Raw genomic sequence first — 18,621 nt, forward strand, 5'->3', positions numbered from 1 at the left:
ATAAACTCCTGAACCCTGGATGTCAAAGAAGATGGAAACTCTTTAAATATGAGGGGTAACTGGGAACCAAGGTCTCTGAAATAAGGAATCCATTGAGAACCACCACAATTTTTGTTGAGAGAAGGAAGTATATTTCAAAGAGAACTAGAACTATTTTTCTTCAGATAGAATTATCTTCCAGAGAATTAGCATGCCTGTTTCTCTTGTTGCATGAAGGCTAGTGGGAAATGTTATCTGAAATAATAACATCTTATATAAGCAATAATAGGCTCTAAGAGTGGAAAAGTACAAGATTCAAGGTTCAGTACCTAACTCTGTAGTATAAATAAAATCTGCAGATACAAATAGTCTTAGTTTTGTAGGTCCACCCCCTTCCTTTCAGCTGTACAGTGGTACCTCGGGTTACATACGCTTCAGGTTACATACGCTTCAGGTTATAGACTCCGCTAACCCAGAAATAGTGCTTCAGGTTAAGAACTTTGCTTCAGGATGAGAACAGAAATCGTGCTCCGGCGGTGCGGCAGCAGCAGGAGGCCCCATTAGCTAAAAGGTTAAGAACAGTTTCAGGTTAAGAACAGACATCCGGAACGAATTAAGTACTTAACCCGAGGTACCACTGTACCTATTTAGCACTGATCTTCTCCCACCTTTGGCTATGCATCATCTTCAGAGAATCATATAGAATACCTCTATGCTTCTTGAGTCTGTCCCATATATTTAGAACTAAAGAGGAGGGCTTTACTCCAGGGCATGTAGTGGGGTTCGTATATAGGCCTCAGCCCTGTCACATCTCTATTTAGAAATTAAACTCTGTCCACGTCTTTCAGTGTTCTGAGAGTGTGGTTTTTAAATATTTTAATTTTAAAGGTAATACTTAAGGTTGTTGTCATTCTGTAGCTAAATGTTGTATAGACCTCTGTACTTGTACAGTTTCACCGCTACTGGCATTCCTTGTTACAAAGATCTCTGGGAAGGATCTAAAGCAGAAACTTTGGATAACTGCTTTTCATCAAAAGAAAAAATGCCAGACTAGATGGGGAAATGGTCTGACTTAGTAGAAGCAGCATCTTGTCCCTGTAGAAAGCTGTAGGTTGAAGAAGGAGGTGCACGGTTGTGAGCACTATAATGATTTTGAGTAGCGATTGGAGATGGTTGCCACCATTTTCAGAACAATCGAAATGTGTGTGGTGGGGTAGAATTGTGAAGGGTGTTGTGAGTGGAGCATCTGTGCACATGTAGTTAGAGGCAGCTGAAAAGGTTCAGGAAAATTGAGGAAACCTGACCACTGGGGTCGCCAGAGGTGTGATTAACATGCTCTATATTAATTTGAAAATATATTTCTTACAAAGTATGTTAAAGTTTGTGTGCATGGGGTAGTTCTAGGATGAAAAGTAGTGGGTGCAAACAAATTATTTAATGCAAATCTCTTATATGCTAGTTGGCAACTTACAAAATATCTAGGAATTGGTTGAGCTGAATGGGGTGAGAGGTTGACGATGTGGACTATGCTTTCTACTATATATAGCTGAATGGTAATCCCAGCTGTAGCTGGTATTTGTGGGTCTCTGCCCATCTTGGATTTGTTAAGGAGTGGAGAAGATGTGATTGTTAAGTGCCGGCTTTAATTGTGTCCTCTGTTTGCTTTGATCTGTATTAAGCTGGAATCTAATATGGTGGTGCTACTTGCCATGATGCAGTGATATGGCGGTACAGTTAAGAGTATCGTGGTATCAATATGGAAATCATGTGCTTTTGTGGGCAGAGGCAGGAAGCAGTTTCTAGAAATAATGGTTCCAGATAAGAAGTGGAAACCAAATCTCTTTCTTGCTATTTCTATGCAACAGTAATTGGAACTCATTATTACCGCATTTGTATTGGGCTTGTAAAACATTTACATGGGTGACTTACTTTAATGGCTAGAGCCGGTCTTGTTTAATGTCAACATAATGACATGGAAAACACACATTAGTGATAAACAGGTTTTATTCTGAAAATAGATGTGCAAATTTAAATATCTTCCTCCTTAAAAACAAACAAAAGAACCTCAACTCTTTGGAAGAAAATATATTTGCCATTAGATTTTGAGGGAGAAGGGGCAGTAGCACAACTCTGCTAAAGGAAACCAGTTCGTTTTCGTTCTCTCTCTCTCTCTCTCTCTCTCTCTCTCTCTCTCTTTCTCTCTCTCTCTCTCTCACACACACACAGACACCACTTCCAATGCATTAAGAGCGTGTGGAGGGATGGACCTCAGTGTAAAGAACTATGTACTTTATTGTACGACAGAAGTTGTCCAGTTCCTGACGTGTGCTGGTGGCTTTCTTGGAACATGCATCCTTTCAGTGCCTAACTCAGGGTATTCTATCACAACTTCTGCGTAGCTGTGTAGTGGGTTAAGTGCTTATGTTAGCTGGCTATTGGATAAAAACCATTAGGAATAAAATCCTTAGATAAAGCAGCCTACACTTGGGTGCAATGTTGTCAGGCCTGTTTTATTTTTAAATAAAAGGATGCAATCTTAAATGTACATAGCACAGGCACAGAGCAGACACAACACTGGTAAGGAAAGAGACCAGCACAGAACATGCAGGAGGTCTGAGGTGAAGCATGGTAATGAGGGGAAGGGGATGACATAGAGATTAGGAGTAGATGACCTGAATGAGGAACTTGTGTGCCTGGTTTCTGAGTTTCACCATTTTTTGTGTGCTTTCATACTTTTCTTTGCAGCCACAGGGCCTGGAACTGTCCCCTTTCCCTCTTTGATAAATTGAAAGCTGGCTATTGCCAAATCTCAAACTTGCATGGTAAATCACAGGGGAAGTGTTAACTCCCAAGATGCTTCCCAGGGTGCCAGTTGACTAGGCAAGTGATCATTACAGTAAGTTTGTGTGGGTACCTGTGGTCTCAGCCATCCTCCTTCCTTTCTCATTGTGTGAACTGATGCAATCATGGTAGCCTTTCTCAGTGGAAGGAGGTGTTTGTTTATGAACATTTTATTTTTTCTGCTTTATATGTGCACTGTGATCACCTACTACTAACTGAATCAGAAATGTAACAACCAGCAAACTTACTAAACACATTTCTTGAATTAGTAACACATGCCTATCAGTGTGTACATATCTGTATCATTATCTAGGCTCACAAACTAAAAATAGACTGTTACTTTGCACCATGTATACCTTGGAACTAAAGACAGAATGGAAGGCAGTACTACATCTCTGTGTTTTTAGCAGGACATAGTATTCCCAGTAGCTACCCTGCTTTCTGTACTTGGCGGCTTTACTAAGTTCTTCATTTAATATACAGTTACTACTATGCAGTGTCTCTAGGCCAGCTTCACTACATTCTGTAAGTAGAAACTCTTTAGTAATGTTACAAACCAACAAAGTAAAATGTGGAGTTGATTTTTTCCCCCAACGGCTGTTAGCAGAAATTTCAGAAATTATTCCATTAACAATATTAAGCCGCCATCTGGAAACATCCTATGTAGATATTGTATATCAAAGTCTTCTACTCTTGTTTACTACCCTGCACAAAGATGCTTATGTGGAAGGCTTCCCTCCCCTCTACATAAGCAAGGCTTTTGTGCTCTCTTTTATTGAAAGTTTGTACAAAACCGTAACTACAATACAAAATCCAGAAGAATGCACATTTTTCACCTGAGATATTGATGATGAAAAGTGGAAGCTGTGGCCAGTAATCTTTGGTTAGTGTTGTTTTCCCTTGTGCAACACAGCTGTTTTCAGTTAGGAAGCAGAAATACAGATTCTGACTTCCTTTGAGCTGATTCACACATCGCTGTTTGGTATAAAAACATGCAGTGGAATGATGCATACATTTAAATGTTGGGTTTCCCCCCACAATAAATAAAAAACCAGTGATCAGAAAAGGAAGGTGTGTATTGGCACTCTGCATCTTCTAAAAAAAGGTGAATTAATGTCTGTTCATGACAACAGACTTATGGTGAGCAGTGGCAAATACCAGGTCAAAGGTATGTCCAGCAATACATGTTGGACTAGTGATGTACTGAGATATTCATAGAGGCTCTGAAGTCCTGAGGCAGCCACAGCAGAAATGTTGAAGTCCCCCAATATTTCTCTAGCACTACATCTGAGGCTACATCCACCAGCACAGTTAAGGAAGTTGTAATTCAGATGGGAGGGGACGCGGGTGGCGCTGTGGGTAAAAGCCTCAGCGCCTAGGGCTTGCCGATCGAAAGGTCGGCGGTTCGAATCCCCGCAGCGGGGTGCGCTCCCGTTGCTCGGTCCCAGCGCCTGCCAACCTAGCAGTTCGAAAGCACCCTCGGGTGCAAGTAGATAAATAGGGACCGCTTTCTAGCGGGAAGGTAAACGGCGTTTCCGTGTGCAGCTCTGGCTCGCCAGAGCAGCGATGTCACGCTGGCCACGTGAGCCGGAAGTGTCTCTGGACAGCGCTGGCCCCTGGCCTCTTGAGTGAGATGGGCGCACAATCCCAGAGTCTGGCTAGACTGGCCCGTATGGGCAGGGGTACCTTTACCTTTAGCTTTTAATTCAGATAGGTGAATGGTACACTTTAAAAATCCCCGTTCTGTCTCTCTGTCCCAACATGACAAATAAACCCAGAAAGAGTGTGGATTGATCTTCTGGTGAGGGAGATTAATTTTTTTAATGGATGATAGTGACCCTCCCTGCCCTGGGCCTTCTTACCTGGACTGGTGCTACACAGGTGGCCTTATGCTAACCTTGGTCAGCATAGGGCAACCTAGCCCATCGGCCCCCTCATCTGTTATCAGCTTGTGGATAATATATGTTGTATTCTGGTTAAACCTGGCATTTAGCAGCAGCACCAAATGTCGGCTCCCCAGATTCTGAGATTAAGTGGCTGAAACAAAAGGAGCAAGGGCTGATGTTACAAGCCCCACCATACCTTTACCCACCTCTGTACCTCCGCCAGCCTGCTATCAAAGGGATTATAGCCTGATTCCCCTCATCCCCCTGTCCCTGACCCAGGCACATAATTGCCTTAAACCACCTCTGATCACAGTGATAGAACACAGACAAAGTAGACAGACATAACCATCTCAACCAGAAACCACACCAACATGGGGTGTTGCATACTGATTCTGGAAGTGGTGGATCAGGTGTGCGCTCTTCAGAATTTTGGTGCATCAGAATCCTCAAGCATACCTAATACAGGTATATAGTGAACATGACTTCTGAGATTTTTGCCTTGGGCAGATAGATAATTACTCAGAGTTTACCAGAAGGCACTAGTTATCTGCTTGACCTTTGGCACGATGCAGGTCATATCTTCTATAATCATTCCAGCATCAAAGGCTTTCAAGAGTGCTGAAGTAAACACCACGGTGGCAGAGTCCACCAGTCCCTTTAAGAGGATTGAGTTGCATGATCCCTGTTAAATAGCACCCTGTAATGTAAGTTTTGGATTTATTGGTTGTGCAGTTGAAACTCAGCATTCCACAATGATTTGCAGTTTTAGCTAGCTAGTAAGCAAGAGGTCACAACTGCAGCTGGGGTTGGTTGATGGCAATGATGGAAGAATCCAGTGAATGATGCAACGTCCCTTAAACGAAGGAATATGCATGCTGCGGTTCTGAAAGAGCCACCAACAAGCCGTCCACTTGTAACCTTGGCTGAATAACTCTGGCCTGTTGTGCAGAGCTGATGTAAGACATACTGAGATATTAATGTGAGGTGATGGGAACACTTAAAAGTGCAGTATAGTTTTGAAGTTACGGTCATACTCGGGTTGAAGTAGCTTCAGGTTAAGCATTTTCGGGTTGCGCTCCATGGTGACCCAGAAGTAACGGAGAGTGTTACTTATGGGTTTTGCCGCTCGCGCATGTGCAGATGCTCAAAATGACGTCATGCGCGGAAGCGGTGAATCATGACCCGCACCCGTGCGGACGCAGGTTACGTTCGCTTCAGAATGTGAACAGGGCTCCGGAACGTATCCCGTTTGCATCCACAGGTACCACTGTATATTGTAATTATCCCATTCATTCTACTGAGTGAAGTGGCAAGAGCACAAGTCTAAACCTCATGCATTCTTCCTGTGCGGGGCATGGAAAGGTGAGGCTTGGTTCAATGGGTCTCTGCAGGTAAGCAGTGCCTGCAAAGCACTTTTCAAATGCCCAGCCGTCAGCTGATTCTTGCTGCTTGCGAAACCCTGTGCTTGGTGCTTTCCTTTATTTATTTATTAAAATTTTCATTTGATTTGTTTTGTTGAGCTTGGTGCTTTCCAAGTGCCAAGCCCAGAGCTTTCAAAGCCACTGCCCAAGGATCTTTGCAAGCTTCCTCTGGAAACGGGCATTTGGCGGGGAGCGAGAGACAATCCTGGAAGCAGATTAAATTAAAAGCACTTTGAAGACAAACCACTTCTCTGTAGAAGGGGAAATGCTCCAGTTTTAGAATTTTTTATATTTTTGTACCTGGGATTCAGTGCCACAAGGCCGGGTGGCATTAGCTTAGATAGCTTGGAGAAGATAGTATTAGTTGGAATTGCTTTAGATGTCCCTAGTCTAATAGCTGCAACATGAAAACAGTGTGATATTAAGCAAAGAAAAAGCCAACTGGAATATAGTGTATATTTCAAACCTTTCAGTCTTACAAGTAAAACAAAAAATTGCCCTGCATTGCCTCTGCACATGCACATGCACATTCCACCCTAAAATTTCTGTAATCCCAAGCACTACAGCATAATAGGAGCCAGTGTGAACCCTGGTGCTAGTATAAAAGTAATATTCAGGATCTTGTGGCTGGAACCTGCTCAACAAGACACAGTTAGACTGAATAAACAGTTCCACTTTTTCGTAATGTTAAATTGAATGCCACACAAATGGACTCTTGGGATTCTCATAAACCTATAATTTGACCACAATGGACAGCTTGAAACAGTTTGCTCTCAAATTAGGACTGTAAAAGAACTACCTATAGTGACACTGCTTCTGTTGATTTGTTTAACTCTCCCAAACAAGTAGTGCCTCTGTGGTCCTCAACAGTTTTTTGAAATAGGCGTAAAACATTTTTAGCAAACCTGAACCACTTCATATTCCATGTACTCTGGAACAATTATGGGGTCAGTAGTCTTGTAGTGTTTAATCTCTCTCTCTCTGCCTTAACTAAACCAGCAGGGTCTGATTTAACCCTGTTAAAGTGAATGAGAAACTGAAATGACCAGATGCCTAAGCTAACTGAGGTCAATTCTATCCCAAGCCACTTCTCAAAATAAAATAGAGAAAATAACAAGGCATTTTAAGTGTATCGTAAGTTATATTTTTGTGTGTTTATACCTAAAGAGAACTGGAATAGATTTCTATCTTCATTTTTTTTAAAAGAAAAGGTACATTCCTGTGTACAAAAATAAATAGGTAACTAAATTATAAAGCGCTTCAGTGATCTGTTGCACTTCTGTAGTAAATTTTATTAATTTGTGTGCAAAAGAAACAGCAATTTTAGGTATTCTTCATTTTAGTTATTGACTAGAATTATGAAACATACCTTCAAATTGACCACAGAGAGGGGTACACAAAGGAAAAATGGAAAGAAGGACTTCCTCCTCTCAGGGCAATTTCCAACACTGAACATTATCTGTCATTGAATTGTTATGTCCAATTGGTTATTGTTTGTTTTGTTTGCTCTAGACACTAATGTGCAAACAAAATACTGAAAGTAGACATTAAATGCTGGTGCATTATCCCATTGTTCCTTTTTAAAGCATGAAAACGACTTCTGGGGGGGCAGCTAGGCATAATTCACTTATCCCAGAGCCCAGACTGCATATATTAATGTTGGAGAAAATGTGTTATTTCTTGTGGAAAAATCTGTGATCGCTTATGTAAACAGCATGTGGTTACATGAGACTCATGAGCACATGAGCTGAGGATCAGTACTCCCTTCTTCCTCCCATTGACTGCCACCACCAGCACCACCCACTTTTAATATATTTTTAGATCTTTTGTGTTTCCAAATTTTAAAAGTGCCATTGAGGAAATGCTCTTCATGGCTGTGTTTAGAGCTGCTATGCTTTGCAGCTTTCCCCACAGCTTCCTACAGTGCTGTCCTCCCTCTCCCTCTCTGCTGAAGGAGAAGGCAGCTTCATAATATGTTAGGAGAGGCTGCAGGACAGTTGCCTCTCTTCAACAAGGCTGCTGCCTTACCCCATAATGTGGAAGCTTGTTATCAAGCCATGGAGGACAGATGGAAGTAAAAGAAGGGCCATAGCGCATTGGCACACCATGTGCCTTGCATGCAAAGGATCACAGGTTCAATCCTTCCTCAGCATCTCAAGCAAGGGGATAGGAATTGTCCCCTGCATGAAAACCTGGAGCCGCTGTCTGTCTGTCTGTCTGTCTGTCTGTCTGTCTGTAAAAAACAACAACCACTAAGCTAGTAGGGATGCGGGTGGCACTGTGGGTTAAACCACAGAGCCTAGGACTTGCCGATCAGAAGGTCGGTGGTTTGAATCCCCGCAACGGGGTGAGCTCCCATTGCTCGGCCCCAGCTCCTGCCAACCTAGCAATTCAAAAGCACATCAAAGTGCAAGTAGATAAATAGGTACCACTCCGGTGGGAAGGTAAACGACGTTTCTGTGCGCTGCTCTGGCTCGCCAGAAGCGGCTTAGTCATGCTGGCCACATGACCCGGAAGCTGTACACCAGCTCCCTCTGCCAGTAAAGCAAGATGAGCGTCGCAACCCCAGAGTCGTCCGTGACTGGACCTAATGGTCAGGGGTCCCTTTACCTTTACTAAGCTAGATGGACCAGTTGCCTGCCTCAGTATAAGACAGTTTCTGGTATTCCTAAACACTGCCAAAAATACTTCAGTGTGACATCATTAACAGTGGGTAATTGTTCACATTTACTGCACTAGTTTGCTTTTTCATTGCAGCCCAGTTGTCACACTGAAAGCTGTTTAATAAGCCTTTCACACGACAGCTGTGTTTAAAAGGTTAATAAGCTTCACAGTACAGGAAAAATTCGGAAGTGGTGGGAAAGTGATATAAGCTTGTGTCTGTTCTTCTTGTTGTTATTTTTACTGAGACTGAAAATTGAGAAAAGTTAATAACCTGAAGGAAGGTCCTGAATACTTTGGAACCACGTTATTGAAAGGAATACCCTCTCCCACTCGAACCTGCCTGTGTTGTGCGTGTCATCGGGGACCTTGTTTCATTTCTCATTGACTTCAGAGGATCATCTGATGGGAATATGGGACAGACATTTTAAATTGTGGAGTCCATATTGTGTCACTTCCTCCCCTGGGAGGCCTGATAGACTCCTTTCTTAATGCCTTTTTGATGAGGTGTAAAAGAGAATGGCCAGGCCTTAATGAATCACAGCAATTAATAAAAAGCGGACCAAAGCAAGAAACATTTTAAAAGTATTTTTCTTTAAAATTGCCAGGGATTGGCAACATGTATGTCTTGGAGTGTGGAGCCACCACCCAAAGAACCCTGTTTTTGTTACCTATCAACCTAATATATATAAGCAGGGCTTTGGTAGTTGATTCTAAGGCATGAGCAGGCTCATTCAGGTGGTCCTTCAGATAACATGGTCCCTAACCATGTAGAGTTTTAAGGGTCAAAAGCAACACTATAAATCAGGCCCAGAAACAAAGCAAAGGGGACTTGCCTGTGCACACATATTGAGCTAGATGGACCATTGATCTGAGTCAGTATAAAACAGTTTCCTATGTTCCCGTGAAATGCGTAATGTTGATTCCAGTGTATAACTTGACAGTGTTATTCCTTTTAAAAAGAAAAAAGGATTTCAGTTAAGGACCAAAAGAACCAGACCTTTCCAATGAGTAAAATATTTGTTTCCTGACTAGCTGATAATTTTTGCAGGATTGCTATGTCAAATACATATTTATTTAGTCATCTAAAGGGAAATGAATTGTGGATGCTACAATGAAAGGGGACAATTAAATCCTATGCAGCCATAGTAGGTGCCTGTTTGGGAAACCATATAAAAGCTGTATTAGTCATGTCTTAGTGACGTTGTCATAATTGTGTGCTGGGAAAATCCATATGCCTTTTGGTCTTTAGCATTAATATATGTATCATAGTGAAGTATCATGCCATCCTCATTGCAATCCTTATAATTAGCCCATGGTATTTATCTAAACAGAATCTAGACATAAATTATATTAATTACTGGTTGAGACTATCCCTCCTCCTGCATGGCCTTGCTCCCTTAACTATTAAGGACAGTTTCCAAACGACTGGAAATGTGCTATGATAAACATAACAACAACTCTAGGCTTCACCCCACAGATCCTACGTAACATGGGGTATGAACAAGCAAAAACACACACCATCCAACAGTTTGTGGAAGATACCAAACTCCAAGCAGATCTAGCTAGGTCCCTGGAAATTTTAATCAGTGAAACTAGAAGACACCTCATCTCCCAGATGCCATCATAGCTGTCGCCTTTTTCCTTTTCTTTCGAGGAATCCTATTCGGAATAAGGGAATTTTCCTTAAAAAGGGGAAAACGTTGACAGCTATGGATGCCATATAACCAACCTTGAAATTCCAATTACAGATAGGTAGCCGTGTTGGTCTGCCATAGTCAAAACAAAAAAAATTCCTTCCAGTAGCACCTGAAGAAGTGCTCATGCATGAAGAAGTGTGCATGCACACGAAAGCTCATACCAAGAACTGACTTAGTTGGTCTTTAAGGTGCTACTGGAAGGAATTTTTTTTGTTTTGAAATTCCAAAACAGTGAAGGGCTTTCACTGCTGCCAGGCCATCCCTTTAGCCATCCAGGAAGGTCGCTTTCAAAATACGCCTAATGCCCATGTGGCTCTGGGCAACTGGAAACAACATAACATGTCTTTTTTTCACTGCCAATACTATACAGATATAGTGGTACCTCGGGATGCGAACGGGATCTATTCCGGAGCCCCGTTCGCATCCTGAACAGAACGTAAGACGCAACAGCGTGTCTGCGCGTGTGCGGGTCGCGTTTCATCGCTTCCGCGCATGCACGTGACGTCATTTTGACCATCTGCGCATGCATGAGCAGCAAAACCCGGAAGTAACGAGCTCCGTTACTTCCGGGTTGCCATGGAGCGTAACCCGAAAATACTTATCCTGAAGCGTGTTTATCCCGAGGTATGACTGTATATGAGCTAGGTTCATCTTGCCTATACATAAATTCCCAGGTTACACAGAACAACTTTATACCTTCCTGCTGCTTCAAGATAAAAACCCAGATGTTACATACTCAGTTGCTAGATTCTGCACTGCCATGATGGATATTCATCGAAGGATGGTTTATGCCACAAACTAGGCCTCAAATGCAAGGCCTGTGCTCCTTCACTCTCCCTCCCTTATAGTCGCTTTTAACTGTTTGTCCCTGTTTCTATCTTTTTAAGTATGTATGATATTTTAATTACTAGTTTTTATTCTTACCTATTTTAAGTCTTAAGCATTCAGTTTATTCGTACATTTTATCTTATGCTGGTCTATGACCGAAATAAAGTATACTACTGATTATATATATATATATATATATATATGGTCTTCAGATTCCTAGATGCCAGTGTTTTAAATATTTGGAATGAACTTGGTGATACTAAGTCTTGTGTGTATGTGTATGCGCAATATGCATACACACAAGCACATGCATGCACACCACATATGTACAGCACACACACAAATACAAACAGCTACAGGATGTTGCCTGAACATTGTCAAAACCTGCTAGCATACTACCTTGCTGTAGCTTGGCAGCCATGGATATTATGAGAAACCTAAGTCAAATTCAGAGCAGGCTAAGGTAGTAGCATGGGTGACATGCCACACATTTTCTACATTGCCTACAAATCTTGATTAATTAGCAGTTGGGATTCTTTAGTTGTGGTCCTTGCATTGCAGGGAATAGATGACCACTGGGGTTCCTTCCAACTCTACAATTTTATGATTCTGTGGTTATGTAAGGTAAAATCGGGAAAACCCCTTAAATGCCAGCCTTTACAGAGGCGTGCTGTACTGTTTCCTTATCATTACAAAAATCTTATTTTAAAATACTTATCAGATGAATAGTGAATCTGAGAGATGCTTCAATTCATTGGCATGAGTTTTCTTTTTAGCTGTTAAGTAGCAGTGATCTGAAATGGGAAAGTCTTCCTTCCCTCGCCCTCATAGCAAAGACCCCCCCCCCCATGTGTAAATGCAGTTTCTTATTGAAAATTCTTCTAAATTATATGGTATGCTGCTGGGAATAATGTACCATGTGGTTAGCATTATCTCTATGCCGATAGAAGTTCCTGAGAAGCTGTACTGAAATGACACCTTCTGTTTAATGAATCCCATTCGGGTGTGGTGGATTGTTTGCAGAGTGCCACGCCTCACTTTTTAATGTATGTTGCTTACGTCAATAGATGAGAGTTAAAAGCTAGAGTAAATTTCCAAACTCAAAGCAGAGTGTGAGATTACCAAACTGCCTTGACAGACCTTGGATATTAAATCAAACTTAAATATTTTTGGGTTGCAGGTGGCTCAATGTCGCAGTTTCAGAACTCGTGGGAATTATACCAGCAGAGTATACAAAATGACCTGGATATTGGTAAAGTATATCACTTTTTTGCAAACTATTTATTCAGTTTTAATAAGTATGTCTCTTTCCCTCGGTCAGCGAAGGGAGAATTGTGTGTTATGTCATCTTGGCTTTAAAAAAATATATATGAAGAAAACAGAATAAAAAATAATGTGCTCCTTGAGGCTTGTCTGAACTGTCCACTTCTTACATGCATTTTGTTTTGTTTCTCTGCAGATTATGTTGGGTTGGTCTCTGATTAAAAAGTAGTGCCATTTCAGATGGGACTAGCTATTTGTTGAAGTAGAAGTGTGCAAGCTTTCAAGTTACATTAATGCTTTTCTAGCAAAGAGACTGACCTAAGAATCAGTGTGTCTTCAGTCTTGCCTCTGCTTCGAATTCAGGCCACATCCACACCATACATTTAAAGCCCCGCATGATTTCCTCCAAAGAATTATCGGAACTGTAGTTTGTTAAGGGTGCTGGGAATTGTAGCTCTGTGAGCGGTCAACTACAGATGCCAGAAAGCAGTGCACTTTAAATGGTGTGGTAACCTTTCTGCTATGAGCTGGCATCCCTCTCTCTCTCTCTCTCTCTCTCTCTCTCTCTCTCTCTCTTGGCATTGGCCCTTCATCTGCAAAACACAGACAACAGCATTGACATGCCTTAACATTTGTTTTGTTATAATCCTAACTGCAGCACTGTAATCAGAACGCTTTGAATGCCCTTTGACGTGCTATATAAAAAATAAACGTTAACATGTGTATCCTTGTTAGGAAGTCTAGTGAATCTTGAAGAGGTTCCCCATTCCCCACCTTGCTATTCTGCAGAATATCTGTGGAGGATGGGGGACAGTAATTAAAGTTTATCTTAGTTTGGGGGGCAGCTGAGGCAACAGGTTTGGGGATGGGGGAATTGGATTTTGTCCTGATTTATTATATCATGGCTGCTGTTGGGATGGGTTTGGCTACAAATCTAAATACATAGTGTAGTGTTGGTTTCTTATGCAAGTATTTAGTCACATCTCAAACAGGCACACATGAACACCTATCAGTGAGTAGAGTATTCAAAGTAATTGTTCAGACTCCAAAATTAAGTTACCTATTTGATCTATTTGATTGAACTGGAAATTTGCAGCTGATCAGTTTACATTGTGTGCTGAAAAACTTACAAATTGGACTGAAGCCCATTTGAAATGATATATTGGTAAGCAGCTTTGCTCTTTCTAGTAGAGCATGAATTCACCACTCATCTTCCAGATGTATTTCTACACTAGCAATTTACCGGTTCACCAAATGGATATGCTCCTTTTGTAGATTTTGTTGGCTCCTTTTGTATTTGCTGCCAATATTTAATCAACCCTTAATCAACCCTGAGGAGATAAAACAAAAATATGAGATATTAGCAAAGGCTAATAACAATTTGGAATATTAATCTGCCATCCTGGGTTATATGACTGGCATGGCTTCCACAAGGAGCCTATTCCAATACATCAGAAAAGCCATTTAACATTCTGAGGTGATATTTGAGCTGTTTTATAGCCTTTGTTGGGATGCGGGTGGCACTGTGGGTTAAACCACAGAGCCTAGGACTTGCCGATCAGAAGGTCGGCGGTTCGAATCCGTGCGACGGGTTGAGCTCCCGTTGCTCAGTCCCTGCTTCTGCCAACCTAGCAGTTCGAAAGCACGTCAAAGTGCAAGTAGATAAATAGGTACCGCTCCGGCAGGAAGGTAAACGGCGTTCCTGTGCGCTGCTCTGGTTCGCCAGAAGTGGCTACGTCATGCTGGCCACATGACCCAGAAGTTGTACACTGGCTCCCTCGGCCAATAAAGCGAGATGAGCACCGCAACCCCAGAGTCGGTCACAACTGGACCTAATGGTCAAGGGTCCCTTTATCTTCTCTTTATAGCCTTTGTTGGGCTAGTTTCAGTTATCTGAATGAAAAAAAATATAGCCAGCTCAAAGAGCTGTGCCCCTTTAAGGCTTAAATATCTCATGTTCCATTTATTAAGTAAAATAACTGTAGCAGTCTATTTTGTTTCTACCCAGCTAACAAAGCACTATCTGACAATCCCATTTTGGTTGCAAAATATATTTGTTTCTCTGTCAGTAGTGAAAGCAAGCAAGTGATAAATATAATGTTTTAGAAAGTCCCCCTCTTAGCCACCAGCATGGTAACTAAGCAACACTCCTTCCTGCTATCTGAGCATTGTTAAATTTATGAAAGTGGAAAGATAACTTTATTGAATGTTAACGTGCTGTTTCAGATATTAAGTCTAGGTTTTAAATGGAAATAGTGACATTCAAAGGTCAACAGCGCATCATTGATTAGTACAAACTTAGACATGCAGTTAACATAGTAACTAATAAGTGCACTTCCTATTTGGGCAGACTGTCAATGTTTGCCTTACTTGCAAAGGAGTCAGGTTAGGTCTGTAGTCAAGAATAAATCTGAATTTCCATTTAAAGTGGAAAAGGGAACTGTTGATTCAGTAAGTTCATCCATTTCTTCTTCTTTTAAAAACAGTTTTCAATTACTCTTAGCCAGACCCAATCAGCAGAAAACTGAATGTAATAGAGGAAGAATAATAGGTTTAAAAGTAAGAATGTGAAGCCCCTGAAATGCATGTTATGGGATAAAGGGTTGTTGCAACTAGATTGTTCTTGCTCAAACTACATGTGATGGTAGCAAACCCATTTGTTTAAAACTGGGTCTGCCCTAACCATGTACAAAGTGGGAGGTGGAAAACCATTTTTAGACCAAAATAAATTGACTGAAACCTCAGGGCTTATCTCCTCACAGTCAGAGTCTGTCACCCAGGTGTTTTTCTCCATAGTACCTGAACTGAAAAGCACAAAGTGAGAGTTTAGCTCGTTTCACTGGCTCTTAACGTTAAGAATCCTCCATACATTTGATGTGTGATTGGGGCAGATCTATGCCTGATCAAACAATTCTGCCAGGGTCACATCATCATTGGAATTCCATCCTTGCATATAGGTACATTTTACCAGCTGAGCATGCCATCCACAAGAGCCTGCTTGATCAGGCCAATGCCTATCTAGTCCAACATCCTTTTCTCACAGCCACCATCCATAGCCTGTGGGAAGCCTACAAGCACAGCCTCTTTGCTCTCGCAAAAGCAAAGAATTTTAATTATACCTGCTGACAGTGACTATGTCAGATAATGCTATAAAAATTAGTTTCTCTTCATAAAACATGTCTGACTAAGCATACAACATTACCTTGTAAACCTAAAACAACATTAGAAAGTAAATAGGAAATTTAAATTACAAGTTTCATCAAGTCCTGATTCATGCTTAGACATCAGCTGCCAACTTGCTGCTTGACCTCTGATGTAGCCCTCACATTTCTCATATGTATACACCCTGCCTGCTGCCTCTGTGACTTGTTTCACATACGTCTCTAAAGTCTGAGCATGGCAGGGTCACTGTGGAACTCGCATGGTCTCGTCAATGAACTTCTTTACTTCTACTGTAGTAAGTTTACATGTCAAAGGAGGTTCATCTACCCTGTCAGACCAGTCCATCAGCTCCACCAGGGACAAACCACCGGGGTTGATGGAAGCTGTCTTCCTCAGACATCATCATCTCTGCTCCTAAAGTCGATGATCTTTTAGACACCAGCTCTCCTCTCTTTGCTGTCATCTGATAAGTGTTGGGATTATCATTTTGCTGAATGCATACCATGCTGAGTGCAGGATGGTTGGCAAAACAGCACCCTTACTTTGCAGTCTTCTTTTGCAGCCTAACTCATCACAGCTAAAACAAGGTGTGATGTGAGCCTTCCACCCAAGCATGTTTTACTTTGATGTTCAAACCCCCCCCCCCCAAAAAAAAAAATCCTGGATTTCGCTGCAACCTGTATTATCTGTAACACAGTGGTCTATGTGAAGATGAGAAAATGAAACCATCTTAGCTGTTGATTGTTCTGGAGGGGATGTTTATCAATGACATGTATATCATGAATTAAGGATTTTGCTGTATTCGAATTGAGTATTCGTAAGCAGATCAGAAAATGGAGTGGGGATTCTTACTAGCTTCTGCAGAGTCTTTGCTACATAGATTATGATTACCACGTAGATTATAATAGAAAAGACTGTTGTATTGAGGTTTATAAACAATGCACTTTTCTCTGTCACAGAAATGGAGACCATGGCACCTTGCTCAGCATTTCCGGATCCAGCCAGTGACTTTGACAGGAACATTCCACGTATCTGTGGTGTTTGTGGAGACAAAGCTACTGGCTTTCATTTTAATGCTATGACCTGCGAAGGCTGCAAAGGATTTTTTAGGTATGTGACTCCTGGCATTTGACGCAAAGTTTACTTTGAGCACAAAAGCAGATCAGCAAAAGAGGTTTCCTCTACAGTCAAACCTCAGATCCCGAATGCTGAAAACCCAGAAGTAAATGCTCCAGTTTTCGAAAGTTTTTCGGAAGCCAAATGTCTGACACAGCTTCCGCTTGAGTGCAGGAAGCTCCTGCAACCAATTGGAAGCCACGCCTCGGTTGTCGAACATTTCAGAAGCCTCTAACTCCACCCACCACTGGCATGCCCTTGGGGGGTTGCTCAGGAGGAAGTGGGGCCCTCTTGCTGCAAAGATTTCCCAACACCTGCTCTAAACCACTTTCTCTGTCTATACAGAATTTAGATGTAATTAATAACTTGACTTTGGAGAAATGCCATGGTGTTTATTATATTTAAATGAGAGTTTATCTTATTATAATTTTACTTTAAAACATTTTGGAATTTCACTGTGTGGGAATTCCCCTGCTACTTGAGAATGGCTCCTTTTTCAAACCCAGGATAATAACTTTGATCATCCCTTACTTAAGCAGCAGTTTGGATTCCGATTATCAGCTCTTGCTTAGGGCGTACAGAAATTTGCTGTTCTTCTGGTTCATGGGACTGCGCCTACCCATGCACCATCTGAGTTTCGCTACCCCTGCTATATGTACAAGCAGGGTGTTTTTGAATACTGAGCACAATACTGGCATAGAGGAAGCCGGAGGGCAGCTGTCTCCCACTTTCCTCATAAACTACATTAAGAAGGAGCCAGTATTCCATCTGCAGTAGCTCAAACAGTTCCAAGAACTATCAGCAGTTTAGCATATCTCACAGATGAAGTGTCCATCTTTCATAAAGCAAATTACTGTAATGATGACGTGGGACGTTTTCCTGGGAACTCTTGGTTAAAAGCAGATGACTAATAACAGAAGTAATTAACAGCTACTATGTGACTAATTAGAGGAAAACTCTCATGTACTAAATGCTATAGTGGGACAGTAACGCAGGTATAGGATTTGTGTGGACATAAGGTAAACTTGGGGGACGCAGGTGGTGCTGTGGGTTAAAGCCTCAGCGCCTAGGACTTGCCGATCGAAAGGTCGGCGGTTCGAATCCCTGCGGCGGGGTGCACTCCCGCTGCTCGGTCCCAGCGCCTGCCAACCTAGCAGTTCGAAAGCACCTCCGGGTGCAAGTAGATAAATAGGGACCGCTTACCAGCGGGAAGGTAAACGGTGTTTCCGTGTGCGGCTCTGGCTCGCCAGATGCAGCTTTGTCACGCTGGCCACGTGACCCAGAAGTGTCTCCGGACAGCGCTGGCCCCTGGCCTCTTAAGTGAGATGGGCGCACAACCCCAGAGTCTGTCAAGACTGGCCCGTACGGGCAGGGGTACCTTTACCTTTAAGGTAAACTTCAGGTCCGCAAGGACCATATCTTCCCAAAATAACTCCCTTATTTCAGCATCTCTATAGTAAACTAGACACATCCACTCTTGCTAGATTGTTGGAGATGGGATGTTTTGCATACCATCCGCCTTGCAGCCAGTTTTCCAGTTGGGCTAAAGTGCACCCTGGCTAACTAGAACAACAAGATTTTCTTCAATTACTGTTGCTTAAATGAGCAGCTCATCTTTCACAGGTATATTTCCACATACAAGGTTAGTGCCTTCAGCTAATCAGTCATGCGCTGTGTGCCCTGGGCAAGATAAACGTCAGTGCATGCCATTTGTCAACTTTGAAAGACACATGCATGGAACATCTATTCCAAGGATCACTGTTA

The 18,621-nt window shown here is 42.0% G+C and overlaps 1 protein-coding gene across 3 annotated transcripts in view; it reads left to right on the plus strand.

Annotated features, from left to right (window-relative positions):
- The window catches only part of VDR (vitamin D receptor), an 82,010-nt gene that overhangs the window by 25,884 nt on the left and 37,505 nt on the right, over positions 1–18,621 (plus strand). For all 3 annotated transcript variants that reach the window (XM_083728974.1, XM_083728975.1, XM_083728976.1), the window contains 2 exons: positions 12,497–12,568; positions 16,701–16,851. In XM_083728974.1, coding sequence (XP_083585100.1) covers positions 12,497–12,568; positions 16,701–16,851 — 223 coding nt within the window. The remainder of the gene's footprint in view (positions 1–12,496; positions 12,569–16,700; positions 16,852–18,621) is intronic.

Source organism: Podarcis gaigeae, assembly GCF_964106915.1.
Source record: "Podarcis gaigeae genome assembly, chromosome: 2".
NCBI lineage: Eukaryota > Metazoa > Chordata > Lepidosauria > Squamata > Lacertidae > Podarcis > Podarcis gaigeae.